General features: G+C 50.6%; 9 protein-coding genes across 9 annotated transcripts; 4 read left to right on the forward strand and 5 right to left on the reverse strand.

The window, feature by feature from the left end:
- Positions 1 to 268: 268 nt before the first annotated feature.
- Positions 269 to 1,999, reverse strand: Z518_03042 (uncharacterized protein; the record flags this gene model as incomplete). Its single annotated transcript, XM_013420068.1, has 1 exon — positions 269 to 1,999. One exon carries the CDS (start codon positions 1,997 to 1,999, stop codon positions 269 to 271), a length of 1,731 nt encoding a protein of 576 aa, XP_013275522.1.
- Positions 2,000 to 2,345: 346 nt separating this feature from the next.
- On the forward strand, positions 2,346 to 4,445 carry Z518_03043 (uncharacterized protein; the record flags this gene model as incomplete). The annotated part of the gene is made up of 1 exon (XM_013420069.1): positions 2,346 to 4,445. One exon carries the CDS (start codon positions 2,346 to 2,348, stop codon positions 4,443 to 4,445), a length of 2,100 nt encoding a protein of 699 aa, XP_013275523.1.
- Positions 4,446 to 4,870: 425 nt separating this feature from the next.
- Positions 4,871 to 6,274, reverse strand: Z518_03044 (uncharacterized protein; the record flags this gene model as incomplete). Its single annotated transcript, XM_013420070.1, has 3 exons — positions 4,871 to 5,614; positions 5,670 to 6,051; positions 6,117 to 6,274. 3 exons carry the CDS (start codon positions 6,272 to 6,274, stop codon positions 4,871 to 4,873), a joined length of 1,284 nt encoding a protein of 427 aa, XP_013275524.1.
- Positions 6,275 to 6,778: 504 nt separating this feature from the next.
- Positions 6,779 to 11,032, reverse strand: Z518_03045 (uncharacterized protein; the record flags this gene model as incomplete). Its single annotated transcript, XM_013420071.1, has 1 exon — positions 6,779 to 11,032. One exon carries the CDS (start codon positions 11,030 to 11,032, stop codon positions 6,779 to 6,781), a length of 4,254 nt encoding a protein of 1,417 aa, XP_013275525.1.
- A 339-nt stretch (positions 11,033 to 11,371) lies between these two features.
- On the forward strand, positions 11,372 to 12,592 carry Z518_03046 (uncharacterized protein; the record flags this gene model as incomplete). Its single annotated transcript, XM_013420072.1, has 3 exons — positions 11,372 to 11,843; positions 11,907 to 12,186; positions 12,238 to 12,592. The coding sequence occupies 3 exons, from the start codon at positions 11,372 to 11,374 to the stop codon at positions 12,590 to 12,592; spliced, it is 1,107 nt and encodes a 368-aa protein (XP_013275526.1).
- A 374-nt stretch (positions 12,593 to 12,966) lies between these two features.
- Positions 12,967 to 14,247, reverse strand: Z518_03047 (uncharacterized protein; the record flags this gene model as incomplete). Its single annotated transcript, XM_013420073.1, has 1 exon — positions 12,967 to 14,247. The coding sequence occupies one exon, from the start codon at positions 14,245 to 14,247 to the stop codon at positions 12,967 to 12,969; it is 1,281 nt and encodes a 426-aa protein (XP_013275527.1).
- A 2,090-nt stretch (positions 14,248 to 16,337) lies between these two features.
- On the forward strand, positions 16,338 to 17,390 carry Z518_03048 (uncharacterized protein; the record flags this gene model as incomplete). Its single annotated transcript, XM_013420074.1, has 1 exon — positions 16,338 to 17,390. The coding sequence occupies one exon, from the start codon at positions 16,338 to 16,340 to the stop codon at positions 17,388 to 17,390; it is 1,053 nt and encodes a 350-aa protein (XP_013275528.1).
- A 508-nt stretch (positions 17,391 to 17,898) lies between these two features.
- Z518_03049 (sulfite reductase (NADPH) hemoprotein, beta-component) lies at positions 17,899 to 22,634 on the forward strand (the record flags this gene model as incomplete). The annotated part of the gene is made up of 2 exons (XM_013420075.1): positions 17,899 to 17,929; positions 18,004 to 22,634. The coding sequence occupies 2 exons, from the start codon at positions 17,899 to 17,901 to the stop codon at positions 22,632 to 22,634; spliced, it is 4,662 nt and encodes a 1,553-aa protein (XP_013275529.1).
- Positions 22,635 to 23,593: 959 nt separating this feature from the next.
- On the reverse strand, positions 23,594 to 24,836 carry Z518_03050 (uncharacterized protein; the record flags this gene model as incomplete). Its single annotated transcript, XM_013420076.1, has 3 exons — positions 23,594 to 23,715; positions 23,883 to 24,508; positions 24,643 to 24,836. The coding sequence occupies 3 exons, from the start codon at positions 24,834 to 24,836 to the stop codon at positions 23,594 to 23,596; spliced, it is 942 nt and encodes a 313-aa protein (XP_013275530.1).
- Positions 24,837 to 25,289: the final 453 nt, after the last annotated feature.

The following is a 25,289-nucleotide window of genomic DNA, read 5'->3' on the forward strand; positions in this document are numbered from 1 at the left end:
CGCTGCTTTTGGTTCTATTTAATTACAGCACTGAGTTCTTTTCTTTTCGGCTCGTTTGTTTCTTTCGGGCTTAGATACCCTGTTGGGCACTTGGAATATATCTGTCTGACTAGAGTCACAATTTCTGTGGAGGAGTCTGTCCATCAATTGCTACTGTGAAGTGTTCCTTTTTTTTTTTCGGGACTGTCGATGCAACCTGTGCAAAGGAGAGAGAGAATCATCTTGAAACCATTCAACCCCTTCAAAGTCTTCAACCTAACTTAGTGCTTCAAAACGAATCACTACACTCGAAACTCTCCGCCCCCGCGGGGTCACCATGGCCTTTGTACCTTGCCACAAGCGGATACATGCATACGGGCCTATAAATCTTAGCCGGGCCCGTGAAACTCTCACCTTCAAGCATGTCGGGTGAGATATCGTGCTCTACCCACGCCCGTAGCGCGGACATGACGTTCACGGGCAACGCGCCGGGTCCACCGCCGCAATGCTCGACGCCCGGTGCCAGGAAGAGGCGGTAGTAGTCACTCACTTTCTGGCTTGAGGGGGAGTGATTTGCCGCAAGTCGAAGGACTTCCTCGAAATAAGCACGTGATTGGGCAGGCATGATGCCCTCGTCGCTCAGACCGTGCCAGGTAATCATCTTGCCGCCTCGGGCTGCGAAGGCGCTGAGATCGGCATCGCTCGTTGCTAGGAATGAGTGGTATAATTCCTCAGATTGGTGGAATAGTCTAACGTATTCTTCGTGCGTGATCTGTTTCGCGAGATCAGTATTTGTCAAATTGGCATTCTTGTACATGAACAGTCGGAGCCAGTCGCTGGTTAGGCCATTGGGGATGGCGACGCAGGTGCCGTTTTTAAAGCATCGTGTCCCCGCGTAGAAAACGGACAGTGGCGCAGAGTGCGTCATTCCGTGCCATAGTGTGGCGTTGCTCGTGTCAACGGGGCCGCGCCAGATGGCTTGTGCCACTTGTGCAGCGGCGTGGGTGAGGGTGACGGAGTGTGTGGTTTCATGGGCCGGCTCATCGTCCGCGGACTGTTCCGTGCAAGATACAGTCTTCCCGACTAACGTAAACGGGTCGAAGTGGCATAGATCCGGAGCAGCGACGATACCGTCTTTGACACCGTCGAACTCGTCACACTCTTCAACCGCGGCATTCGTTATGGCTTCGAACTCGCAGCGGTGCGGATACTTGCCCAACTCATTCATGAATACCTGTGCCCAGTAATGCCCCATCAGCAGTTTTGGCATATATATCGCAGGCGCCGCGGCGAGGATGCCGTCGTAGTCCTCTGGATACCGTTGTGCCAGCATCAAGCCCTGTCGTCCACCTGTGGAACAGCCCTGGAAGTAACTGTACCGGGGTGGGATGCCGTAGAAGGATTCCACGATTGATTTCCCGATCACAGCTTCGTCGTGAAGGGCCACGGAGCCGAAGTCCTGGAGTAGATACAAATTGACGTTGCCTGGCGAAAGTAAGGCCCAGTCCTCGGCGGGTGCCGCGGGGTGGTGCCCGCCGTCCGTCTGGGCGATGGCGTAGCCCTGTGTCAGCGAAGTATGAGAGAACAAGTCGCCTAGACACATAGAGAAGCCGCCGCCGCCGAGGGAGAGGAAGAGGCCGTTCCATGATGGCGCCGAGGTGTCAATCGTTTCGGTGGGCGCGGAATTACCAGAGGTGTTGTTTGAATATACCCCGTCGGAGATTGATAGAGGGAGCCAAATATTCACGTTGATATTGTCATTCTGGCCGGGATGCGTATATGTGACTGTAACGTTGCAGAAGGATAAATCATTGACTTCTCCGTACATGACTGGATCGGAGTTGAAGAATGTTGGGGGTAAGAACGAGGCTGTATAATTGGTCACGAGAGATGATGTGACGGCTAGAACGTCTGCGCCGAAGACGGTCGGGCTTGGAAGCTTCGAGGAGAGACATTGTGCTGTGAGGTTTGTGGTCGTGTTAGAGAGTAACAAGGGCGTTTGAACTGCGAGAACTTCCATGGTGGTCGGGCGTTAAAGCCGAGTTGATGCGGTGTAACCGGCCGAGGAAAGTCACGAAGCGTGCTCTAGACGGAGAGCATGGTCTTAGACGCGATTAGCAATGGACTTACTAGCTCATTTCGAATGTTTCCAGACGATACCAGTCCGCGTATGAGAGAGATGAGGTGGATATAAAGAAAGGAGGGGACCAATTGATTCTCGGATAAACATTTCCCCGAATGACGGATGACTAATACACTTCAACGACATAGACCTTCAATAGAGGACCAACTTTCTTCTCGTCGTCCGACCGGAAGCGAAGCTCCCTGACCGAATAGCTAGTTATTGGGAGCGGAAGGAAAAAAGCATGAGCTCTCCGGCCCTTCTCCGCGCCGCCATCCTCATTGTTTCCGACACAGCAGCAGCCGACCCATCCACTGACAAGGCTTTCCCCGTTCTCAAAGAGACATTCTTCGAAGACGGAGCGGGGAAATGGGCTGAACCCATTGTTGAAATCGTCAAGGATGACATCGTCGAGATCCAACGTGTCGTACGTTCCTGGACAGACAATGAAACCAGCAGCTCTGGCATCGTGAACCTCGTCGTCACGACAGGAGGAACAGGCTTTGCCCGTCGAGATTTCACGCCCGAAGCAATTGCGCCGCTGATCCATCGCCATGCACCAGGCATTGTGCACGGTATGCTTACGGCTTCGTTCCAAGTCACTCCGTTCGCTATGATGGCTAGACCCGTGGCAGGTGTGCGGAACAAATCGATCATCATCACCTTGCCGGGCTCGCCGAAAGGTGCTAGGGAGAATCTTCAAGCTGTGCTGAAATTGTTACCCCACGCTTGCATGCAAGCTGCTGGCGAGGATTCGAGAGCTGCTCATTCCGGCGGAGTCCGGAAGTTAGAAAAGGACGCTGGCGTTTCCTCTGCCTCAAATGGCTCTTCTACTACCACAACAGTCCGTGACCGCTCACATCACCACCCTCATCGCCACGATCATGATCACGATCACAACCACGGAGGCGGTGGCCATAGAATCCCCAAAGCACATACTGACCCGTCTGTACGACCACAATCCAACGACCCCCGCCTCGGCGCCACGGCTCGTGCTCGCTCGTCTCCCTACCCAATGCTCAGCGTCGCAGATGCCGTCGCTAAGATCCTCGAAAATTCCCCTGCCCCCATCCCAGAACTGCGAGACACCTCCCCCGACCTAATCGGCTACGTGATCGCCGAAGACATCAAAGCAGCCGAAGCAGTCCCCGCATACCGCGCCAGTATCGTCGACGGATATGCCGTGATCGTCCCAGACAAAGCAGAAATGGAAAAGGGAAAATCAATCAAAGGAATCTTTCCTGTCGCCTCTGTCTCCCATGCCCAAGCCGCATCTCTCCCTCCGCCCTTGAAACCAGGCGAAATCGCACGCATCACCACAGGCGCACCACTGCCCCAAAACGCCAACGCCGTCGTAATGGTTGAAGACACCGTCATTTCCACACTGACAGAGGATAAAAGTGAAGAAGCCAGCGTGGAAATCCTGACCGACGAGCTCACCGTGGGCGAAAACATCCGCGAACCAGGCAGCGATGTCCAGCTTCACGAAACCATCTTGACCAAAGGCACGCAAATCAGTGCATTGGGAGGCGAGATCGGCGTGCTCGCGGCCGCGGGTATTCAGCGTGTTCCTGTATACCGCAAACCACGCGTCGGCGTCATGTCGACAGGCGACGAAATCAACGACATTTCTATCCCCGGTCCGCTGACGGGAGGTATGATTCGCGACTCGAACCGGCCGAGCTTACTCTCGGTGCTGCGTGGATGGAGACTATGCGAGGAAGTCGTCGATTTACATGTTGCTCGTGACACGCCCACGGGTGAGCTTGAAGGAAAACTCCGCGCTGCGTTCCGCGCGCACGCGCTCGATATCGTCATCACGACGGGTGGCGTGAGTATGGGAGAATTGGATCTGCTAAAACCCACTGTCGAAAGAGCGCTGGGCGGTGAAGTTCATTTCGGTCGTGTGTCTATGAAGCCAGGGAAACCGACGACGTTCGCCACCGTGCCGTTCAAGGCCTCCGAATCTGGCGTGCGAGACACTAGACTGCTCTTCGGACTCCCAGGCAATCCGGCCAGTGCGCTCGTCACGGCGAACTTGTTCGTGTTGCCGTGCGTGCAGAAGATGGTTGGTCTCGAGGGGAAAGGTCTGCAGAGAGTCAGGGTAAAGGTCTCGGGCCGCGTGCGCTGTGATAAGGCTCGCGTCGAGTATCATCGTGTCGTTGTGGGTGTGGATCCGAAAGACGGACGTCTCGTGGCGAGGAGCACGGGAATGCAGAGGAGTAGCAGGGTAGGTAGTGTTGCGGCGGCGAATGCGTTGTTGGTGCTGCCTCAGCGCGAGGGATTCGTGGAGGATGGGGCAGAGTGTGAGACGTTAATGATGGGGATGGTTTTAGGGTTCTAAAAAAAGGGGGAAAAGGAAATTAAGGCTGTGGCGACGTAAAGACGAGTGGAGAGAGAAAAAGGATAATGGAGTGAAGGGGACATGTAGGAAATGAGGGAAAGATTCACGAGATGAGATGTGGAAAGAGTCCATTCTTCATGTCTCAGGCTGGATGAGACTAGATGTAGTGAGAACAAACCTGTCCCCGATACATTTTCTTCAGACCATTCAAAACATGGCATCTTCTGGCTCAAACACTATCACTGATGGAGGCCACGTCACAGAGGCGCCTCTCTTTCTCTCCTTTCGTCAGTTGTCTTGAGCAACTGCCATGATGGTATAGTTGACCCGCCGACACGCCGACGTCGTCTTTTAGTGCCCGAGGTGTGTCTGATGGAAACCGTCTCCCTTTGGTATCGGGGTTGTTTTGTCTGAAAAATTCATTTCTATCCAGAGTCATCGATATGACGGGCATTTGAAAACCCCGCGTCAGGCTTAGCTTCCGCTGGGGAGACTATATCACCTTGTCCTTCTTCGTCCTGTGGCCAATTTCGTTTGAACCTCAGACTTATCGGCTGAATAAAAGGCCTGGTCACTTCGTATGTAGCGAAAAGATCATCCAGCGGGGAACTGCTAGTAAAAAAGCCCCAGAAACTTTGCAAGGGCTTGGGGCTAGGACGGGCTTCGTCACTGCTCATTTCCTTGCTTCCGCCACCCCGGTCCGATCTAGAGAGTGACATGCCATCTTCTGAGTCGGTTGACGATATCAATTTCGGTCCCAGATATGATGTCAATCCGCGTGTCAGCCAGAATCTTCTCGTCCAAGGCCAGAACGGAGGGAAACGGTCAGAAGACCAACATGTAAGGACAAGAAGCACATACAGTGCAACGACGTAAATGAGAGTAACAGTAGTAGCAACGATGATCATGATCGGCGGGGTGATGACCGGGAGGATGTAGTTGTTTATGAAGAGGCCCACGGGTACCATTAAGGCGGAGATGGCGCGGCGAAAGGCAAGACTGCGTGATGGCGAGGAGTTGAATTTGTGCATGGGAAATTCTACCCGGAAGGCAGGCATTGGGCTTGGATTTGAGATGTCTGTGGAAAGGCTGAAGGTGATAAGAGGCGAAAGACAGGTTTCTGCAAGTGTTGAGTCGTCCTCGTCCTCGTTCTCATGGACATCTCCGTCCTACAAGAAATGTAAGTGCCTAGCAACGCACAAGGGTATGATCCAGTTGTCATACCAAAAGACGTGAATCTGGCCAAATTTGTACCGTATTATTGTCGGAAAGGCTTATTCGGAGCGGAATCCTGGAGATATCACGATGGATTTCCCAGAACAGCAGTGTAGCGTCGGCCCGAGTGAACCATGGCGGATTGATCCCATCTTGGTCACCAGTCTTGACAGGGAGCGTTGTCGGAATAGGAAAAATCGGCGGTAAGGAAGGGGAAAGGGACAGAATGTTCGTCAGGTTAAAAAAGAATGTACCGAGGGAGTCATCACCAATGGCCACCACGCTACTGTCGGAGAAGTATCTGTAATCGATTGCGAACGAGTTGCGTCCAGTGTATCTGGCCTCTTGAACGGAGGAGAGTTGGTCGTAATATGGGAAGAAATCGTCAATGCTGCGTATAATAGGTCAGAGACACAGAATAGCCCACAAGAGAGAAGCGGAGCAGCTCTATCTTACTCGTAGACTCGTGTCACCGTCCCTCCATCCCAAAGATACGCAGAAGGGTTATCTTTCCAGGCAACAGGCGGCGAAGGTAGAGCCACCCATAGTAGCACGAGAAACAAATAAGAAGTGATTAGGAAGACTGCGATTCGAAATGGAGTAATCTTAGGCATCGAGAGCTCGATCAGATGGATCCGCGGCGCATTGCAAATATTCCAGACGGGCAAGCTGACAAGGGGGCGAGGAAATGAAGTCGTCTCAGCCTCGTCGCCTGGTGGCCTTACAACTCGTGGCGCAGCCTTGCCGTTCACAGCTCTCAGCGTGGGTTCATAGTCTTGTCCGATAAATTGTAGCGCCACGTCTCTGGTACGATATTAGATGCATATTCCAGCATTCCGAGTATCTGGTCAAGTACTAGCTTGAGGCAGAGCACATCATAGTTATTGGGAATCCAAATTCCACCTCAGTCTTATAACTACATCTGAGCGGATGAGCAATTACCCAAATTCTCCTTTCCAGTATATGTTGCACATGATATAAACAAGATCCGCGTCTTTTTACACTCTTTTCCTTTACTCACTCGAAAACCCTCCTAACTCCGAGCTTGCACTGTGCATCAAAGCATGACTCGAATTCCATCCTATCATCATTCCACACCTCCGAATAAATAACACAAATCATGAAAAGAAGTAGGTGCTGTCCCTTAATCGTGTAACATCAAAATCACCCTTCTTTGGTACAGGCCTGAACGTCAAGGGCAGCCAGAGCCATGTTTGATTATTGGCGCTCTTTTGGGGTTTCTTCTTCTTGCGGATCTTTTGACCAAATGCGTTGACAGTGACGTGATCTGCACCTGAAGAAGCAGATGCGGCTGGGACGTCGACCTTGGCCCTGTTTGAATCCTCGACTGCTAGATCCTCTTCCTCATTTGTCACCAAATCTCCGAGGGGATCCAGATTCTCAGACCCCTCGGCAGCATTGATGGCCTCTTCCACAGTGTCACCTGTTCCATGTTCAGGTACGACTCCAATCGCTGTTTCCCCTAAAGAATCTCGATGAAACAGATATTTCTCTCCATACTTTTCGAATATGCTGGCAGCCGTCTCCATCTTCTCACCCTCCTCCTTCTCTTTAGGATCCTCACTCTCCATCAACTTCTTCTTTCGAATCTCTCGTAACAACTCAATATGTCTTCGTTCTGGAATAGCTCTCGAGCCTTTACTTGGTTTCAAAATGCCTTCTGCCACCAGCTGCCTACGATATGCAAGAATTGCCTTGCCCAGAGCATTGGTCTTGTTAACATGAGCCAGGTAATAGTGGCCTTCGTATCGCATTTTGAACTCGGCGGCAAGTCGCCCAATAATGTCCTCGCTATGCATACGGATGAAGGCATCTCGCAAAAGCGCATTGAGAACATTGACATCAGCGGCATGAGTCCAAAAGCTGTCATGAACCGCCGAAAAGGTTAGGCCAAACTCGTTAGCTTTCAAGGCCGAAAGAATCATATGTGTGGCGTCAAGCGAATGGATGAAATTCGGCGGGAAGGCTTGCAATTGCTTCCGTCTGTTGACGGAATCCGCCACGCTGGGCTGAGCCAAGGTAATGTTCTGTAGATTTGTCTGGATTTTCAAACCTTTGTTGATGCGATATGGCTGAACAACTGGCAGCTTGAGAGGCGTCGTCCAGATAATCGTCGAACGAAATATGCCAGATTCAAGCATTTCCTGGCTTTTGCCCTTTTTACGCCCTGGGCGTTCCGTCATCGTGGGCTCGCCACCATAAGCCTTTTCGTAAATTTTCTCTTGCTGAGCGGGAGATATCGATGAGCTGATACGATTTGCACAATCGCCAAGCCAGTATTGAATTTCATGTGCACCAGTAAACAACGCACCGAGTCCTTTGAAGATTTTTCTTGCAATGTACGTTGATGCCTTACCCGACAGTTGGGCTTTTTCCACCTCGGGGATCAAAACCTCCACTTGCTTTCGAACTTGCCTAATGGCACCGAGGAATGTGACACCATAGACATTGGTCATGACTGTCTGTTTGACAACCTTTCTGGTCAACTTGCCATCTAGCATCTTTGCCAAAGGATCACCTTTGGCCGCATCTTCCTTGATTTCCGCTTTGACGAGCTCACAGACTCCCGTATAAACATCTGCAGGCTTGTCACCTGGTTCCAAATTGACTTGTTTGGCGCCAGCAATATCCCCCCCCAGGGCTGCATAGTGTTGTAAACCATTGCAAGAGCCATCTTGGTGAATAGGGAGTCTGGACACAAATTTTGTCGGGTCTGGGGAGTCGAGTGCATTGGTGAGTTCGAAGCAAGTTGCTAGACACTGCCAAGGATCCTCAGCAGTCAGCCACCACCGTCTACCAGTCAACGGGTTTCTGACAGAATCGTAGACATCGTCAATGTGATCCATTGGAAATTGAGCACGATCAGATAAGCTCGCCTTGTCGTAGCCGTAAACATTGGCGAAATGGATTTTCAACCAACGAAGACCATCAGTGCCAAGTTCACGGCCCTTGTCAAACAGGAGAAGCCCTCGAGCATTGTCGGCACCCATTTGATTGAGATATGGTGGAATGGGATAGGCTCGCCCACGGAAATCAACATTGTGGGGCAGGTAGAATGTCTCATCCAGGTATGCCTTTGCGATCTCCATTTGAAAATTCTGGAAACACCGGTTGGAATGGATGCCACTTCTTTCGTTCTCCATAGTACGAACTTTTATGAACCAGTTCCAGCGTTCTCGTGGTGTGGCATTTTCACCAGGTCGCTCGATCTCGGGGAAAGTTTTGTTCAGAGGCGGTAGATTGGCGATTTCTTCTCCACTATTCCAGGCCTCAAGCATGACTTTGAAAACATCCTTGTTGATTCGCCATCCGGTTCGGCCGAGAATGTCGACACCCGCAAAAAGTTGATCGAGGTCACCTCGGTCAGCGGCAGCTATCCCATAATCCTTCTGGGCAGTCTCGTTATGTTTGACGCGTAAAAATGGTTGTGTAGATTCCAAAAACCCGCCGTCGTAAAAGCCTTTCCATGGCCTTGGCGGGCAGATCATAGGTAGTTGCTTTGCAATGAGATGTTGGGCCGGCTCAGAAACTAGGATGCCAACAAAATCTTCATGTAGTGAGACCATGCCTATCTTCCGACCGTTCTGGTAGCTAGTCGAATGGAGAAATATCGGCTGGGCGATGGAGAGTGTCTTTCCAGTAGATTTGTCCTCCCTCGCTATCATGATCTTGGCTGTGTCGAACATGAGTTCAGCCAGAATGGCGCCAAGTTTGGCGTGGATAGCTTTGGACCAATTTCTCTTGTACATGAATGGGGAGGCGGAATGGTGTGTTGATCGTCTATGCACGTTCGTATCCAAGGAGCTGTCCCATTCGCCTGCAGTACCTGGGACTGTCCCATCCTTTTTTCCTTTCTTTTTTAGCATAGCAGATCTCTTCCGGGCTAGCTCAACTGAGTCATATTCGGTTTCGATCGCTTGGCCAAGATCGGTGACCAATCGAACCAGCTTGACCTGCTTGGACGCTCCAACCTTGCTCATAATTTGCATCATGGCGATTGAAGTGACAGCGGCCATTTTTTCAGGGGGGAGAAGCTCAAGAAACGGTGAACACTCGGCTCGTAATTTTTGATGAACCGATTTCTTCCCAGAAGTACCGTCCTCCTCTTTCGCCAGCTTTACCTCGTTTGCGATCTTCTCAGCCAGAATCTCATGCCACTGCCAAAGCAAAGCACCGATTTTTCCATGGGCTAGATCAGGTGTGATTCCCGCTTTGGCTCGCTTGTGATATTCAGTTTTCCATCGTTCTACCGCAGAATTGATTGCGTCTCTTTCCAATTGATGCTGTCTCGGTACGTTAGGGTCTCCCAGCGGATCCGCGTGAAGCTGCGAAGTCGATTGCCCGGAGAATATGGACAGAGATTGTCTGAGGGCAGACAAGCCGAGGCCTTTTTGTTCGGTCTCTCGGACGTGAACATGCTCCTCGGGCTCGGACCTTGTTTCTCCAGAAGCGTCATCTGCGAGAGTCGAAAGAAATCCATCGGATTCAAGGCCTTTCACTTCAACAGGACAAATTTGGGAGAGTTTTCCAAGATCACGATCATCCAGAATATCTCGTAAGCTCAAGACCTTGCTCTCGAGCTCATATCTTTTTGTCATCTCCCAGTAGCGTCGCACTGTCCGAGCCTGCTTTTTCCCGACCAATGACTCTAGCGCCGCTTTTATTTTTAATGCGAAGGTATGGGCATCCGGTTCTAGGCCAGCCTTTCTCATATGCACTTCGATCCAATCATTGACTCGCGCTTCATTTTGGGGATTTCGGGTCCAAATAAGATCATCAACCATGGCAGCAAGAACTCTATTGTACGAGTTCCGTAGCTTAGCCGGATTGTTTTGGTATAGGAGGCCGAGATGTGATAGAAGTGTGAACGCTCGATCCCATCGATGCACGTGTAAGCAAGCATCCAACGTTGCTTCAATCTCGTCTATATTTCTTCGTGTATTTGTACCCGGAATCCGAGTATTATCGCCATAGTCTTGGAGGAGATCTGCGGCGCTGTCGAGCATCAGAATTTGTGAAAGGTCGAAGGGAGAGAGATCTCCAGTGAGATTTCGATGTGGGTGGGGGGTGACCGTATATTCCTGATGACCATAGACGAAAGGAATATAGTCATCGCTGCGGTCGAAGCTTTCAGGAACAGCTGCCGGAGAGGCGAGATGTCTCGATTGGGTGACGGGTGCAGGCAACGTTCTGGAGTGGGAGATGGATGGGCGGGACGTTATCGATCTATATTGGTGGTGCGAGGTGCTGGGATGCGCGAGAACAGGACACAGCCATGGTAATTGAATCTTTTCCGCTGCCTGTTGGAAATAATGCAGCGCATGCCTCCGACGGGCAGCTCGCGTGAGCATTGCGCAGGGGAAAAAAAAAAAAAACCAACAGGGCGGGGGACCAAATAAACTATGCAAGCTGCAATGATGAATGTCTGATAGCCATCTATCAGCACAAACGCCCCCGCAGCAGAACAAGATAAAATGGAAGGGATTAAAGGGAGTGGTGGTACAGGATCAATGATGAAGAGAAAGATTTCTAAAATCGACTGATTTTCAGGAGCGTGGTGACTGGCCAATCCAGGAGCTTCCCGATTGGACGCCAAACTAATCACGTGAGAAGCTCTTGATCCGGTATTCCTATTGGTTCGTTCAACACATACCACTCTCAATCCCTCCAGGGAATTGTGCATTCCAAACATGGTGAACAATAAAATCGTCAAGGTCGGCATCATAGGATGTGGCCAGATCACTCAGGTCGCGCATATCCCCACGCTGGGTTTCCTCTCAGACTTCTTCGCCGTCACCTACTTGTGTGATGTATCACCGGCGTCCCTCGCTTACAATGCGCAAAAGATCATCAACCATGTACCTCAGACGACCCAAATGCCTGCTGAACTGTGTGCCTCGCCGAATGTTGACCTGGTATTTATCGCCAGCTCCGACGAGTATCACGCCGTTCATGTCATCGAAGGGTTGAAACATGATAAACATGTCTTCATTGAGAAGCCAATGGCATTGTGTGAGAGGGATGCTGACGCCATTATCGCTGCAGAGGAAAGATCCAAAGGTAAAGTTATGGTAGGGTACATGCGACGGTATGCTGCGGCTCTCTTGGACACCCTTAGGGAAATTGGCGGAATGGATAAGATTCTCTATGCCCGTGTACGAGGTATCACCATCCCCCTCACCAGATATTTGACGCCAACACTGACGCCGGACTTCTTTTGAACAGATATAATTGGTCCGAACAGTCATTTTGTATCGCAATCAGGAACATTCCCGAAAGTGTTCACTGACATCAACCCCGAGGCCACGGAGGACAGGAGAGCTAAGGAGTCGGATATTTTGAATCAAGCCTTATCGGTCGAATGTGGAGTACCAGTCTCACCAGAATCAGCACGCATGTGGCGATTACTAGGTGGGCTGGGGTCTCATGATTTGTCGACAATGCGAGAAGCACTAGGAATGCCCCAAGGTGTAATTGGTGCCTCGTTGGGATCTCCTTTTTGGAGGTACGCGTGAATCACTGGAGCAGGATATTCTCAAGACTGACTTTTACAAAGCGCGATGCTTCAATACCCAACGTTCTCTGTGACGTACGAGTCAGGCATTGACCATGTCCCGCGTTTCGATGCCCACATTGAGGTGTATAGTATGACGAAATCCGTCCGCGTCGTCTATGACACTCCCTATGTCAAGGGCCTACCAGTAACGATGCTTGTCCGTGAGAATATCGACGGAGTTTACAAGGAGACCACAGTGCGAAGGACGTACGAGGATCCATATACTCTCGAGATGAAGGAGTTGTATGAGATGGTGGTACACGGAAAAGAAGTCAAAACAACGGCGAAAGACGCGAAGGAGGATCTAAAGGTTTTCCAAATGATCATGAAGGCTGGACAAACAAGGAGCTTGTAGACCTTATTGCCAGCATCAGAAGCCCGTTTATGGAGCATTGCCCTCAAGCGGCTGAGGTCAGCAGTCGCTGAAATGGTGATGGATATGGCTTCCTCTCCTTAATTCCTCTTCCACAGGACATTTCGCCTTCGTTCTTGTTTACTTTCTGGGCGCTAACGGCACCAAATTGGGCAATTTTACCTTGCTGGCTGACTCGCCTTTTGTGTCTTGGCACGGTGTTGACTCCCCATGACAGCTCGTGGGTGCAGGGGATGAGCGATCCCATGTCGGTAGTGGTATTGTTCCCGCAAATCGCGGCATACGCACAACAAATCTTCGACGCTGTAAGGGCAGAATTTGGATGGCCGGATACCAGCAATCTTCTGCTTTCGATTTCAGCCATCGGTAGCCCTTGAATCAGCGGGTAGGAGTTTCCTCGGTCGCCCTCTCTTCTTTGGAACGTTCGCTGAGTTGGAAGCGGAGGCCGATCGACCAGGGGCATTTGATAACATCGAGGGACCCCCCGGTTCTTCTTTAATCACGACCTTGTCGACTCCCCGAGAACCAGGTACCTCATCATCATCAAAATCGCTATTTGAAGCATCTGGGCTGCTCAGATCACTGTCCGAACTCATGTCCAAAATTGTCCCGTGAGTGTTCCTGGCGGTCCCGGTGGCTTCCTTTTGGCGTTGGCGCTTCTCTTCCTCCGCCTTCTTTCTCCGTGCTCGCTCTCGTTCTCGACCGCGTAACTTTGCCAGTAAACCTTTTTTGCCCCCTTCTCTCGGAGCACTCATCTTATCTAGCCAGTCACCATTGCTAATGGAGCTCTGTAATTTGACAATCGGATCGAGATTATCGGCAGAGAGATACATGTGTGTGGCGAAAGCATTTTCAGATTCTGGTTCATCTTCGTCCACCCATTCATGCCGTTGCCACTCATCTACCTGTATGTCTCGCAAAAGCCTTGCATTTTCGTTGAGACTGCGGTCTTTGGAATCTTCTTTGCTGTCTCGAATTTTGATCTCGATTGCTTTAGATTCGATCTTTGGAGCAGGAGTTTCAAGCCCAGGTTTCTGTCTCCCAAAAGCAGCATTACCGCTTGACTGAAATCTTTTCTGATTGAGCTCATCCTCGGCATCAATGTGATGTAATTGAGGGCGCATCTGTACCACTGCATCTACATGCGAGAGATGAAGCTGGTTTTGGCGGAAACATCCCACAAGATAGACCGGATCCCGAGGTGTCGGGCTCACGATCTTCCCACCCAGTATCTGGGTGCCCAAGGAAGGTGTAGTATGATTGCCGTAGGTCGGCACATCCCTCAATCTTGGATGTCCAAAGCCAGCAGCAAAGCCTCCAGCCAATCCGTGGGAACTGCCGGCTTGTATGGTGCGGCTCTCAGACATTGTTTTTCCGTATCTTTCACCAGCAATTTCATTGTAATTTTCATACGTTAGCATAGGAATCTCGATTTCTAGAAATCCTGCATTTGGCTTCAAACGAAGAGTGGTTGGTGTCTGTGATCTGGCGGCATTGTACGGTTTAGAGTATGGTCGGTGAGAGGGATATTGGAGAACAAAAAGTTTCGAGGAGGAGTCTGGGGCCTTTGAGGCGAGAGGATTTGTCATGTAAACATCGTAGGAGGCAACGACGGGGTCGTCGTCGGCGGCCGCCATAGTTCAATCTGAAATTTCGAAATCAGCAGGGAATTTTATTGTGGAGAGAGGAATTTATTTGAGACATGTATCAAGCAGGGAAAGAAGTGCATACGAGATAACGGCCTCAAGTCCTCAGTTTGATGATTTGGTAACGAAAGCAGGATCCCAAAGGAAAGGAGCAGTGCGTTGAAAATTACTTTGATTTGCAGAATGACGCCAAGGTTCTCGATAAGGTCCCGTTTTGCGGTCACAAAATCTCCCACCCAAAACCGCTTTCCTTTCCGATATCAGGTCTTGTAGCGTGATGATTAACCGGAGGCCAGAGATGATTCCAGGTTGGTAGGATAATTTGGATCTCATTTGATCCTGCGCGACTCGATCAGGCCAACTGATCCATGAGTACTAATATCATGCAATCATTCAACCTAGGTACCTGGGTACGTGCCGCCCTTGACTACGACTGGTTCGCTATTGACCACACCTATATGGGAAACTTCGGTGCTCGCTCGACTCACGGCCCATCCCTAGAATCATACGTATTACCCCTTGCTAGCTATGAGCATAAACGGAGGACGCCCAAGTTACACTACATCTCAACGTTCAGAACCCACGTCTCAGCCTTTTCGCACACCGCAAGAAACTTTCGTAGTACCGGAATCTTAAAATCTCGACGACTCGAGTCCCCAAGTAAAGAGCAAGTTATTGTCCCCTCTTCCTGTCGGTCGTGATCACTACCTTTGCAGCGTGAGCAGACTAGACTCTTCCTCCTGTTTTCTTTCTTGACAACTATTTTTCTCCCGCATCGAGCAGGATCACAAGTACACGGTATGTTTTCGTCTTGGCCAGGCTGTGTCACTCTTATCATGCATGATCCTTGTTGAAGAAAGACGATCACAGGCTTTCGTTCTCGGTAGGGGGTAAGAATAGCCGAGGGCAGCAAAGTATGGTTATCCAGTAAGAGCAGAGGAATGAGGTAGAAAAGGGAAGCAAATGGTGCAACGCATGGTCTTGCAACCTGACAGCTGATTCAACGTTGCAACGTTACCGAGAATAAGCGAATTAGGCGACGTGATTGATGTTGACATCCTTGATGGAGAGGGGGACCAGGTGGAAGTGCACATATACAAGCCAGCCGGTAGGGCTTGTCGTAAGCCCGTATGATACAGTAACAGGTGTCCAGGTGTCTTTGATAGGTGGGGACTTGCAGAGAGTGACCGAGTGTGCAATCAGGCTCCTAAAGGGATCAAGTGCCTCTATCCGAGCCGGTGTATTAGCCTGCAATTAGACTTTTTCCACGTGGCAGGCATTTTCCGATCAAATCAAAGGCCCCTAATGTCCTCAACCCACTACTGTAAAAAGTCCCTTCTGCGACGCCCGAGAGCATGCCCGCATTAGGTACCTAAACCGTCGGTTTGATGTGGCAGTGGATGTGACGTGGCCCAAGTTCTGACCTCTTTGTCTTCCGTTTCCTGCTTCCTGCATATTGTACAGACAACTAATATCCTATTGGCAATTGATCTCGGCAACCTGTCGCATCCCTTCCCTCCTCGACCGGCTACCTTTAGCTCTGGCCCATCAAAATCCTTGTCGACTTCATCTCGTTCGTATGACAATGCTCTCACAGCTTGAACATCTTCAATGGCCAAGTCATGTGTACACGCCATGATGCACCCTCTATCGCCCTTGATTTGCGCTGCTTCGATCATCGCCCTCTATACCTCGCTGAATTCAACCTTCCCAGGCTTGTCTGGCTGCTAAAAAAGACTTTGTGCTACTAATGATCCATACCGTTCATCCTCCTGCCATTCCGCTGGCACCTCCTCTTAGCTGCTCAAATCGATTCTTTCTCTCCTCAGCACGCCTTCTTCTGCATTTCTTCAAAGCCTGCGTACCGCGATATCACCACATTTTTCAGCATGAATACTACCTTGGTTGTATACTAGACATTCGGCCAATTGAAAAGGCCAGTCCTCCTTTGGTTTCACGGCTTGAACTAGGTTTTGAGAATAGCGCAACTTGCACTGCGCTCGAATGCCGAAAGCTTGAATACTGTCGTCTGGTGCTTGGGCACCTCGATTCACTCCTAAACATATCCTCGAGCAGTGAAAATGTCTCAGTCTCCCAAGGAAAGTGCGCAGCCTTTTACTTCCCGTTGCTCCACCGCCACAACTTCGGAGCAGGCCCCTCAAGATGTCGCGGACAATCAATCTGGAACAATTACACAGGAAGTGCCCATGATACTACCAGACTTGGACATCACGGATGAGGCGTACGCCGAAAGCACAAGCACCAGTTATGTCACTTCAATCGCTTCCGAAATATCCAGAGGGATTCTGGAGAATGAACGGTTGTATCCACAATACGGTCAACACAGCTATGGGATGCCAGTTGACGAAGCAGAAATGGACCGTATGGATCTTCAACACCGCAAATATGAAATGCTCATCGGCGACAAGCACTTCCTTGCTCCCATCGGCAATCAACCGCAACGAATTCTCGATCTTGCCACGGGCACTGGAATCTGGGCGCTTGACGTGGCCGACTTATATCCATCTGCACAGGTCCTTGGAGTTGATATTGCACCGATCCAGCCAAAATGGGTGGCGCCAAATTGTTCATTTGAGATTGATGACATTGAAGACACCTGGACCTACCGAAAAGACAGTTTTGATTTTATTCATTTACGCGACCCGTTGTATGTGGTTCGAGACTGGCCAAAACTGATGCGACAGGCATTTGAACACACACGACCAGGTGGATGGTGTGAGTTGGCCTCGGTGTATCCAGCTGCCATGTGTGATGACGGATCAATGCCCGACCACTCAATGTTCAAGTACATCTGCGACAAATTCATCGAAGCATCTTATGGATTACAAGCACCTTTGGATTGTTGTCTTCGATTTGCCGAATATCTACGCAATGCAGGATACGTCGACGTTGTCGAACACATATTCAAGATCCCAACATCACCGTGGCCGAAGGATAAACGTATGAAGAAGATTGGAGCGTTGGAGATGACAAACTTGGTCGCGGGAGCCACGGCTTTTGGACTGCGTGTCTTCTCACACAGCTTCGGTTGGACCCGGGAAGAAACAGAACTGGCAATGGTGGACTTTCGACGAGATGTCAAGAATCGGAATTGGCATCAATATGTTCGATAGTGAGTGGCGACTCGGGCAAGGAGAGGAATCCGCACTGACCATCACGCAGTTATGTCGTTTACGGGCGCAAGCCGCTGAAGGATTGAATCTGGCTAGTCTTGTCACTCTCCTCATCCATATGGAATCTCTCCAGAGCAGACAATCGCATGGTTTGATGACGTGCTGGGCCTACCCTCATGGCCCATTTGCGTTTTATGTAAGCAGGGCTACCCGACTGCCGGTTTGCTGTGGTTTTCTCCCACCGACTACCGACGCCTCAAAGATGTCGCAATCGAGAGGCACCCAATCAGCATTATCCCGGTCTGCATGACGAGATCAGTTTGCCGGCGTAGCAAAAATTTCCAGTGGTCGAGATTATTGGGTATAGTGACTGCAGAGAAAGCGGAGTTGGTATGCAGGTAGAATCGGGGGTATTTCTATTTCTTCAACCTTTCGACTCAATCTTTATTTCAGTTCTTCGCCGTTCAAGTTGCTGTTTTCTGTAACTCTCTCCAAGATCTTGAACGACATGGGGTCGGTAGCGAGCCCCGCCGAGGCTGGTATGTGAATTGCCAAATGCGACACTGACCCCCTGCTCAATTGCATATACTCACATAAAATTTTTTGGGTACAGTTGCGAGAATTGCCTATCTTGCCAGCGATGTCATTCTTTCTGTCCAACCATCGCTAAGTGACGAGTCTGAATTTTCTTACCATCTGGCTCGATTTACTGCCAGCGATGCGAAGAACTTGCTCTCGGAATCTTTCCCGGAAGTCGTACCCGTCCGTCAACATGCCGACCCTCTACTATCAGCCTACACCCCTCTACAGGTTGGGAAGTTTGTTTCAGTGACTACGTCATCCTCTATCCTCCTCACCTCCATTCCTCATCTCTATAAACTCGCCCAATACCCCGTGGTGTTACATGTGGCGTTGGGGACACCCCATCCAGATTTCTCCGAGATCAGTTCCATTCGACAATCCGGGTTCATATTTTTGCAATCCGAGACTCTCCAAGAGGCGCAGGATATTGCATTGACTGCCCATGCTCTGGCCATCAAGAGTGGCAAAGGTGTCATACACTTCTTCGACCCAAGCAATTCGAATCAAGACAATCCCATCCCAGTAGAAAGCCGAGATCTTGTGCAAACCCTTCTCAAAACTAGGGTCGGACTACGTGCCTCGCATTCAGGCTCGAATGAACAGACACTGTACGCCAGTAATGGCAGAGCCGCTACTATTACCGACCTAGGTCTTCCAGTCGTGCCGCAACAAACATCTCCAGCTGTCACAACAGATCTACTTCTCCCGGTTGCAGCTACCTCTTTGGCGAACGGCGCCACTAACACGGACGGCTCCTCAGTACCCTCATCAAGACGTGATAGTTCTTCTGACAGCATTGCTCCTTCTTCCCTGGCCACTTCGGTCGAGAATCCCATCACTCGTCCTGTGACTGCCACTGATATCTTGACTTATGCCAGTGATATCTGGGCGGCAATCTCACAGGCGACGGGTCGCAGTTACTCCGCAATCGAGTATTCTGGTCCGCCCGATGCCGAAGCAGCTCTCTTTATTTTTGGATCGACCGGTATTTTTGTTGATGTCCTCGACTCTGACGATGTGCCTGCTGAGCTCACAAATGTCGGCTTGATCACGGCCCGGTTATATCGACCGTGGCTTGGAAGGACGGTTTTTTTGGATTCCATCCCGAGAACAATCCAAAAAATTGCGGTCTTGGAACAAATCAGGAGAAAGACGACCAAATGGGGCCCTTCTTTCCTCGATTTGCTGTCAAGCTTGAATCCCCGAGCCGGAGGTCAAAGTGCCATCTCTTTGGTACAATATAGGCTCGGTCAGATTGATGCAGCGACCGCCCTTCAAGCATTACGAGGAATTTTCCAAAACCTTGCTCCTCCCACTACCCCCCGAAAACATTCTCGACGACGTGGTCACTCACCACCGGCTGTGATTTCCATTCAGAATCTCAGCATCGGCACCGAAGTGGAACCAGCCATCGACAGTTTCACCCCTGAGCAACCTCAACTAGAAAATGCCTATCTCAAAATTCTCGATCAACTGTTTAGCAACCGACTTTACATTGCCAACCAACTCGATAAGAAAAATGCTGGTGTTTCATCGACTCTTGCGGCTTCACCAGAGTACGGCTTTGGCTCTCTCTTGGCACGGATCGAGAGGCGCCAACAATTCGTCCAGGAGGCTGAACAAGCTGCACGCAGCAAAGAGTTCATAACCGAATCACCAAAGCTATGGCTATCGAGATGGGCCATGAATGCACATAACTCCGCAAAGGCAAATGAGTTTGCCCCAGAAGTGGTCGCGCGTTTGTCCACGGATGGTTCAAGACTGGCCAATAGACTACTCGACAATAAGGCTTTGTTTTTCAAAGAATCTCAGTGGCTCATCGGCTCGGACGCGTGGGCGTATGACCTGGGTAATTCGGGTGTCCATCACGTTCTCGCATCTGGTGCCAATGTCAACATGCTCATCATCGATTCGGAACCGTACTCCGAACGAGCATTAGCCGATTCCATGAGGCGGAAGAAAGATATTGGTCTTTATGCGATGAATTACGGTAACGCATATGTCGCATCGGTGGCCGTTTACAGTTCATACACCCAAGTGCTTCAAGCAATGATTGAAGCCGAGAAATTCGACGGACCCTCAATCATCCTTGCTTACCTTCCGTATAGCAGAGAAGCTGACTCTCCTTTGACGGTCTTGCAAGAAACCAAGAAAGCTGTTGATACGGGTTATTGGCCCCTCTACCGATGGGATCCATCCCATGAAGACAAAGGGGAACCAGTTTTCTCCCTCGATTCCGAACGAATCAAGCGGGAACTGGAAGAATTCCTACGGCGCGACAATCAGCTGACCCAAGTTATGAATCGGCATCCGCAATTTGCGGCCAGTCTTTCAGAATCGTATGGTTCTGAGGTCCGCAAGTTGCAGAAACGCAAAGCGAAAGACGCGTATGAACAGATGTTGGAAGGACTTTACGGAGCGCCATTGACGATTCTCTTCGCATCTGACAACGGTAATGCAGAGGGTCTGGCCAAAAGACTAGGAAATCGGGGAAAGGCGCGCGGATTGAAGACCATGGTATTGGCCATGGACGATTATCCTCTTGAAGACCTTCCTAGCGAAGAGAACGTCGTCATGATCACCAGTACAGCCGGACAAGGGGAATTTCCCCAGAATGGCCGTGCGTTTTGGGAAGGCATCAAAGATGCCGCGGATCTGGACTTGTCCCATATTCGATATTCGGTCTTTGCTCTCGGAGACAGCCATTATTGGCCCCGAAAGGAGGATAAGATCTTCTACAACAAGCCTGGTAAAGATCTTGATGCACGAATTCAATTCTTAGGAGGCCGACTATTGACTCCCATTGGTTTGGGTGATGATCAGGATCCGGATACCTATCAAACGGGATATCAAGAATGGGAGCCACGACTTTGGCAGGCATTGAACGTCGCCAACGTTGAAGGCTTGCCCGAAGAACCCCCACCATTGACCAATGAAGATATCAAGATGGCATCCAACTATCTCAGAGGCACTATTGCCGAGGGCCTGGCCGATACTTCGACCGGTGCCATTTCTGCGTCAGATCAACAACTGACCAAATTCCACGGTACATATATGCAAGATGATCGTGATTTGCGCGACGAACGCAAGGCTCGAGGTCTCGAACCAGCTTATTCGTTCATGATCCGATGTCGACTTCCTGGGGGGGTTGCTACTCCGTCTCAATGGCTTCACATGGATGCGATTGCATCGGCACATGGGAATGAGACGATGAAATTGACGACCAGACAAACATTCCAATTTCACGGCGTGATCAAATCGAAATTGAAACCGGCCATGCGCGCCATCAACCAAGCTCTTATGACCACCATTGCAGCCTGTGGCGACGTCAACAGAAACGTCATGTGCTCGAGCTTGCCCACCATGTCTGAATATCACCAGGAAGTCCATGCGGTTTCGAAGAAAATCTCTGATCACCTTCTACCGTCCACGACTGCATATCATGAAATTTGGCTCAAGGACGACACCACCGGCGAGAAGGTTCAGGTTGCGGGAGACGCCGTTCAAGATCATGAACCCTTGTACGGGCCAGCCTATCTCCCGCGAAAATTCAAGATCTCCATCGCCATTCCTCCCCACAACGATACGGACGTTTACGCTCACGACATCGGTCTTATTGCAATTCGATCCAAGGACCACGCTCGCCTGGAAGGTTTCAACATCCTTGCCGGCGGTGGTATGGGCGTCACACACAACAACAAAAAGACCTATCCGCGAACCGGGTACATGATGGGCTATGTCCCGGCCGACAAAGCACATCTCGTCTGCGAGAAAATCATGCTCGTCCAACGTGATCACGGTGATCGAAAGAACCGCAAGCATGCCCGACTGAAATACACCATGGACGACATGGGCAACGAAGTCTTCCGAGCCAAAGTCCAAGACCTCCTGACGCCACTGGGAATCAAATTCGAAACCCCTCGCCCATTCAAATTCGACTCCAACATCGACACCTTCGGCTGGCAAAGGGACGAAAGAGGCCTCAATCACTTCACCTTCTTCATCGAGAACGGCCGCGTTGAAGACACCGCCGACTTCCCCATGCGCAGCGGCCTAAGGGAACTCGCCAAGATCCACAAAGGCGAGTTCCGCCTCACCGGCAACCAACATCTCATCATGTCCAACGTGGCCGACGAGGCCAAACCGGCTCTCGTCGGGCTCATGAAGAAATACAAGCTGGACAACACACAATTCTTGGGCCTGCGCCTGTCGTCTTCCGCATGCGTTGCATTCCCCACCTGCGGCCTCGCCATGGCCGAATCGGAACGTTACTTGCCCGAACTCATCACCAAGCTCGAAGGTTGCCTGGAACAGAACGGTCTGGCGCAAGACAGTATCGTGATGCGCATGACGGGGTGTCCGAACGGATGCGCGCGGCCATGGGTCGCAGAAGCCGCATTTGTTGGGAAAGCCTATGGTGCGTATAATATGTATCTTGGGGGCGGATATCATGGACAGCGCCTGAATAAGTTGTACAGGAGCAGTATTAAGGAAGAGGAGATCTTGGAGATCATGAAGGGCTTGTTGGCCAGGTACGCGAAGGAAAGGAACCCGGGGGAAAGGTTTGGTGATTGGACGATTCGGGCCGGTATCATCAATGAGACGACAGAAGGGAAATACTTCCATGAAAATACCGCGGAAGAGGAGAGCGATGGTGAATGAACAATCGAATGACAATAATCGAAAGGCGCGTGGCTGGACATCATGCCACGTGTGGTGAAGTTGAGTGTCGAGCCGAAGCAAGGAGAATGAGTCGTTTGGATACTGGCTATCGGATATTTGGAAAAGCTTTTTTGTCACCTCAATTCACTTGCATAGCACGGAATGGCACTACATGGCACGGGGAAAGACTGGGTAGTATATATGTATATATCTCTATCCCTTGCATTGGACGGCACCACAATTTTCTAGGTAGAAATTATCGGTTTGATTGTCCAAAATTGTCTAGAACCGTTAGACTGGACTCTAGCTTACCAATACTGACATGTGTGTATATTTACGTGCAACCCTTCAACACCGAGAATGGATAATAGAGCATGTATAATAGAGTGCCGAGTCCCGCTTACAATGTATGTCCCTCTCTATGTACCACCCTCTTCTCTTCTTGCACGCACAGCACGCACCAGCCCACTGCTGTCCTCTTCCTCGTTTCACCTCGATCCCCTCTCCCGGGAAGGAGATATTTCCCAGTTCCTGCATCTGAGTACCTCATTGGCGATGTCCCAAAGCCTCGGGCTTGATGAAAGCCATCACAGCGTATCGAAAACTTCCATTCGCATAACCTCTCCTCATGGCTCGGAAAGCTTGTAGAAACGCCAATCCATCACGACCCTGAGCAATAGCGAAGGCCCAGAGCGATGGCGACGAAATGAGGGCCCACGATATGTCCCTATTTCCCCTTCTTGTGAGTATCTATATCGATGTGGACGTGGTGCTTCCTGTGGCTGTTCGGCTTTGTCTTCGCTGTAGGGAAAGAAGGGATGGGACAAGAAGGGTGTAAGAGACAAATATGGAGGACAGGATCCGGGGGGTGGAGCAGGAGGGAGGCATAATGGTGGGTAGCGGAGGTGGCGTAGGGAGGATGTCGGGGAACAGGTGGAAACATGGGATGGCCAGCTGACTCACCAAGTCTTCGCCACATCTTGACTGATATCCTTTGGCTCATGCAGGATTTTCAGCCCCGCAGCCTCGGCGAGGGACACGTATTCGGCCGGCGTACAGAGTGGAGGAAGGAGCATGCCATCTGCATCAAATTATGACACAAGTGTTAGTATAGCTTCAACGTGGCGCTGTGAGTTAGAGCGTCAATGGAAAAACCTCCAAACTTCGCTGGTTGTTCTTTGCTCTCTCACACACACCCCCGGTGGCCGGATACAAGACACTCGTGTGTCCAATAGAAATATGACGTACCTTCAATAGGCCGGATATCCCTAACCAACGCCTCCTCTGTCAACCTTTCATTCTTGAACCAATCTGCAATAACTAACTTCCCGCCTCCATCACGCAGAACACGGGCAGCATTGTGGAAAAACAGCACTTTGTCAGGAAAGTGGCTCAATGCTTCGGAGATCCAGACACAGTCGAATACGCCCGCCGGAAAGTGTGCCTCCATGTTCTCGGCATCAAGTTCGAAGTATTGGACTTTTCCACCCCGTACGCCCAGCGGGGTGAAGCCATTTGCGTCGACGTCTGCGTTTGGACCAACATCCGGACCCCCCTCCGTGTTCGCGGATAAGGCTGCGTTCATGGTTAACGAGGGCGGAGAAGACGAAGATATGTGGAGCTTGGAAGCTTCTTCCCTCGTCAACCGCCGTGCAATTTGCACCTGGCGTCCGCTGATCGTGATGCCAGTCACAGAACATCCATGTTCGCGCGCTAAATGCCTTGTTGTCCCGCCGATGCCGCAACCGACGTCTAACACGGTCCTACCTTGTTCAAGTTTCGAGATGTCGAGCAGTAAATTGATCAGGTTGACTTGGCCTGTCTCCTGTGTATCGGTGGGTGCGAGGAAATAGGCGTGGTGGATGTGTTGACCCCTTTTCCACGTCAGCGTGAGGGACGTATGGTATCTGTGCGGAAACAGAGGTGGGGGGGCGAGAGGGTTGACTTGGAGGCCTGTGAGATGCAATGGAATAGGGTGTTGGATGTTGGGTGTTGGGTGTTTACGAACCACAGAGAATAATAATAATCAGAAGCCAGGTCGTAGTGGTGTCGGATACGTTGTTTTAATGCAGTGAAGGAGGAATGTGGTTCGTAGGCAGGGACTTCGTATTGGTCTCCGATATGTCCTTGATGCCCTTCATTGGTACTTGTGGTGAAGGGTGGTGCAGTGGAGGGATGGGAAGTTGATGTTGAATCTTCCATGCCTCTCTAGGAGGGAATATGGTGGATGTAAGACCGAATTGATAATTGTCCGTGATGAGTGGTGGGTGGTTTGCTGTTGTAGAATTCAGCGCCTCGGTATTAAAGATAATGTACATCCTTTACCACCTAATAATGACTGTAGAACATTGTACCGGCGGCCTGAGGCTCGGCTCCCTTCCACGCAACTACGTCCAACCGACACGTTGGGATCATGACTTTTGATAAAAGCTCTTCGAAGCCTGGTCGGGTCTCCGAATCCGATCGGACCACAAACCAAGCTTTTGTTGGGGGCATCGTACCGAGGACCGTAAGATGCATTGAAATAAGCTGGCATGATCCGGAGACGCTAGCAAGAGCGGTGAGTAGTGCACGTCGCCCAGACTCGTTGGATTTAAAGATGCAAGAAATTTATTACACTTAGTTTTGAAGACACAAAGGTCGTGCGACCTGGAC

Source organism: Rhinocladiella mackenziei (assembly GCF_000835555.1).
Source record: "Rhinocladiella mackenziei CBS 650.93 unplaced genomic scaffold supercont1.2, whole genome shotgun sequence".
Classification (NCBI taxonomy): Eukaryota; Fungi; Ascomycota; class Eurotiomycetes; order Chaetothyriales; family Herpotrichiellaceae; genus Rhinocladiella; species Rhinocladiella mackenziei.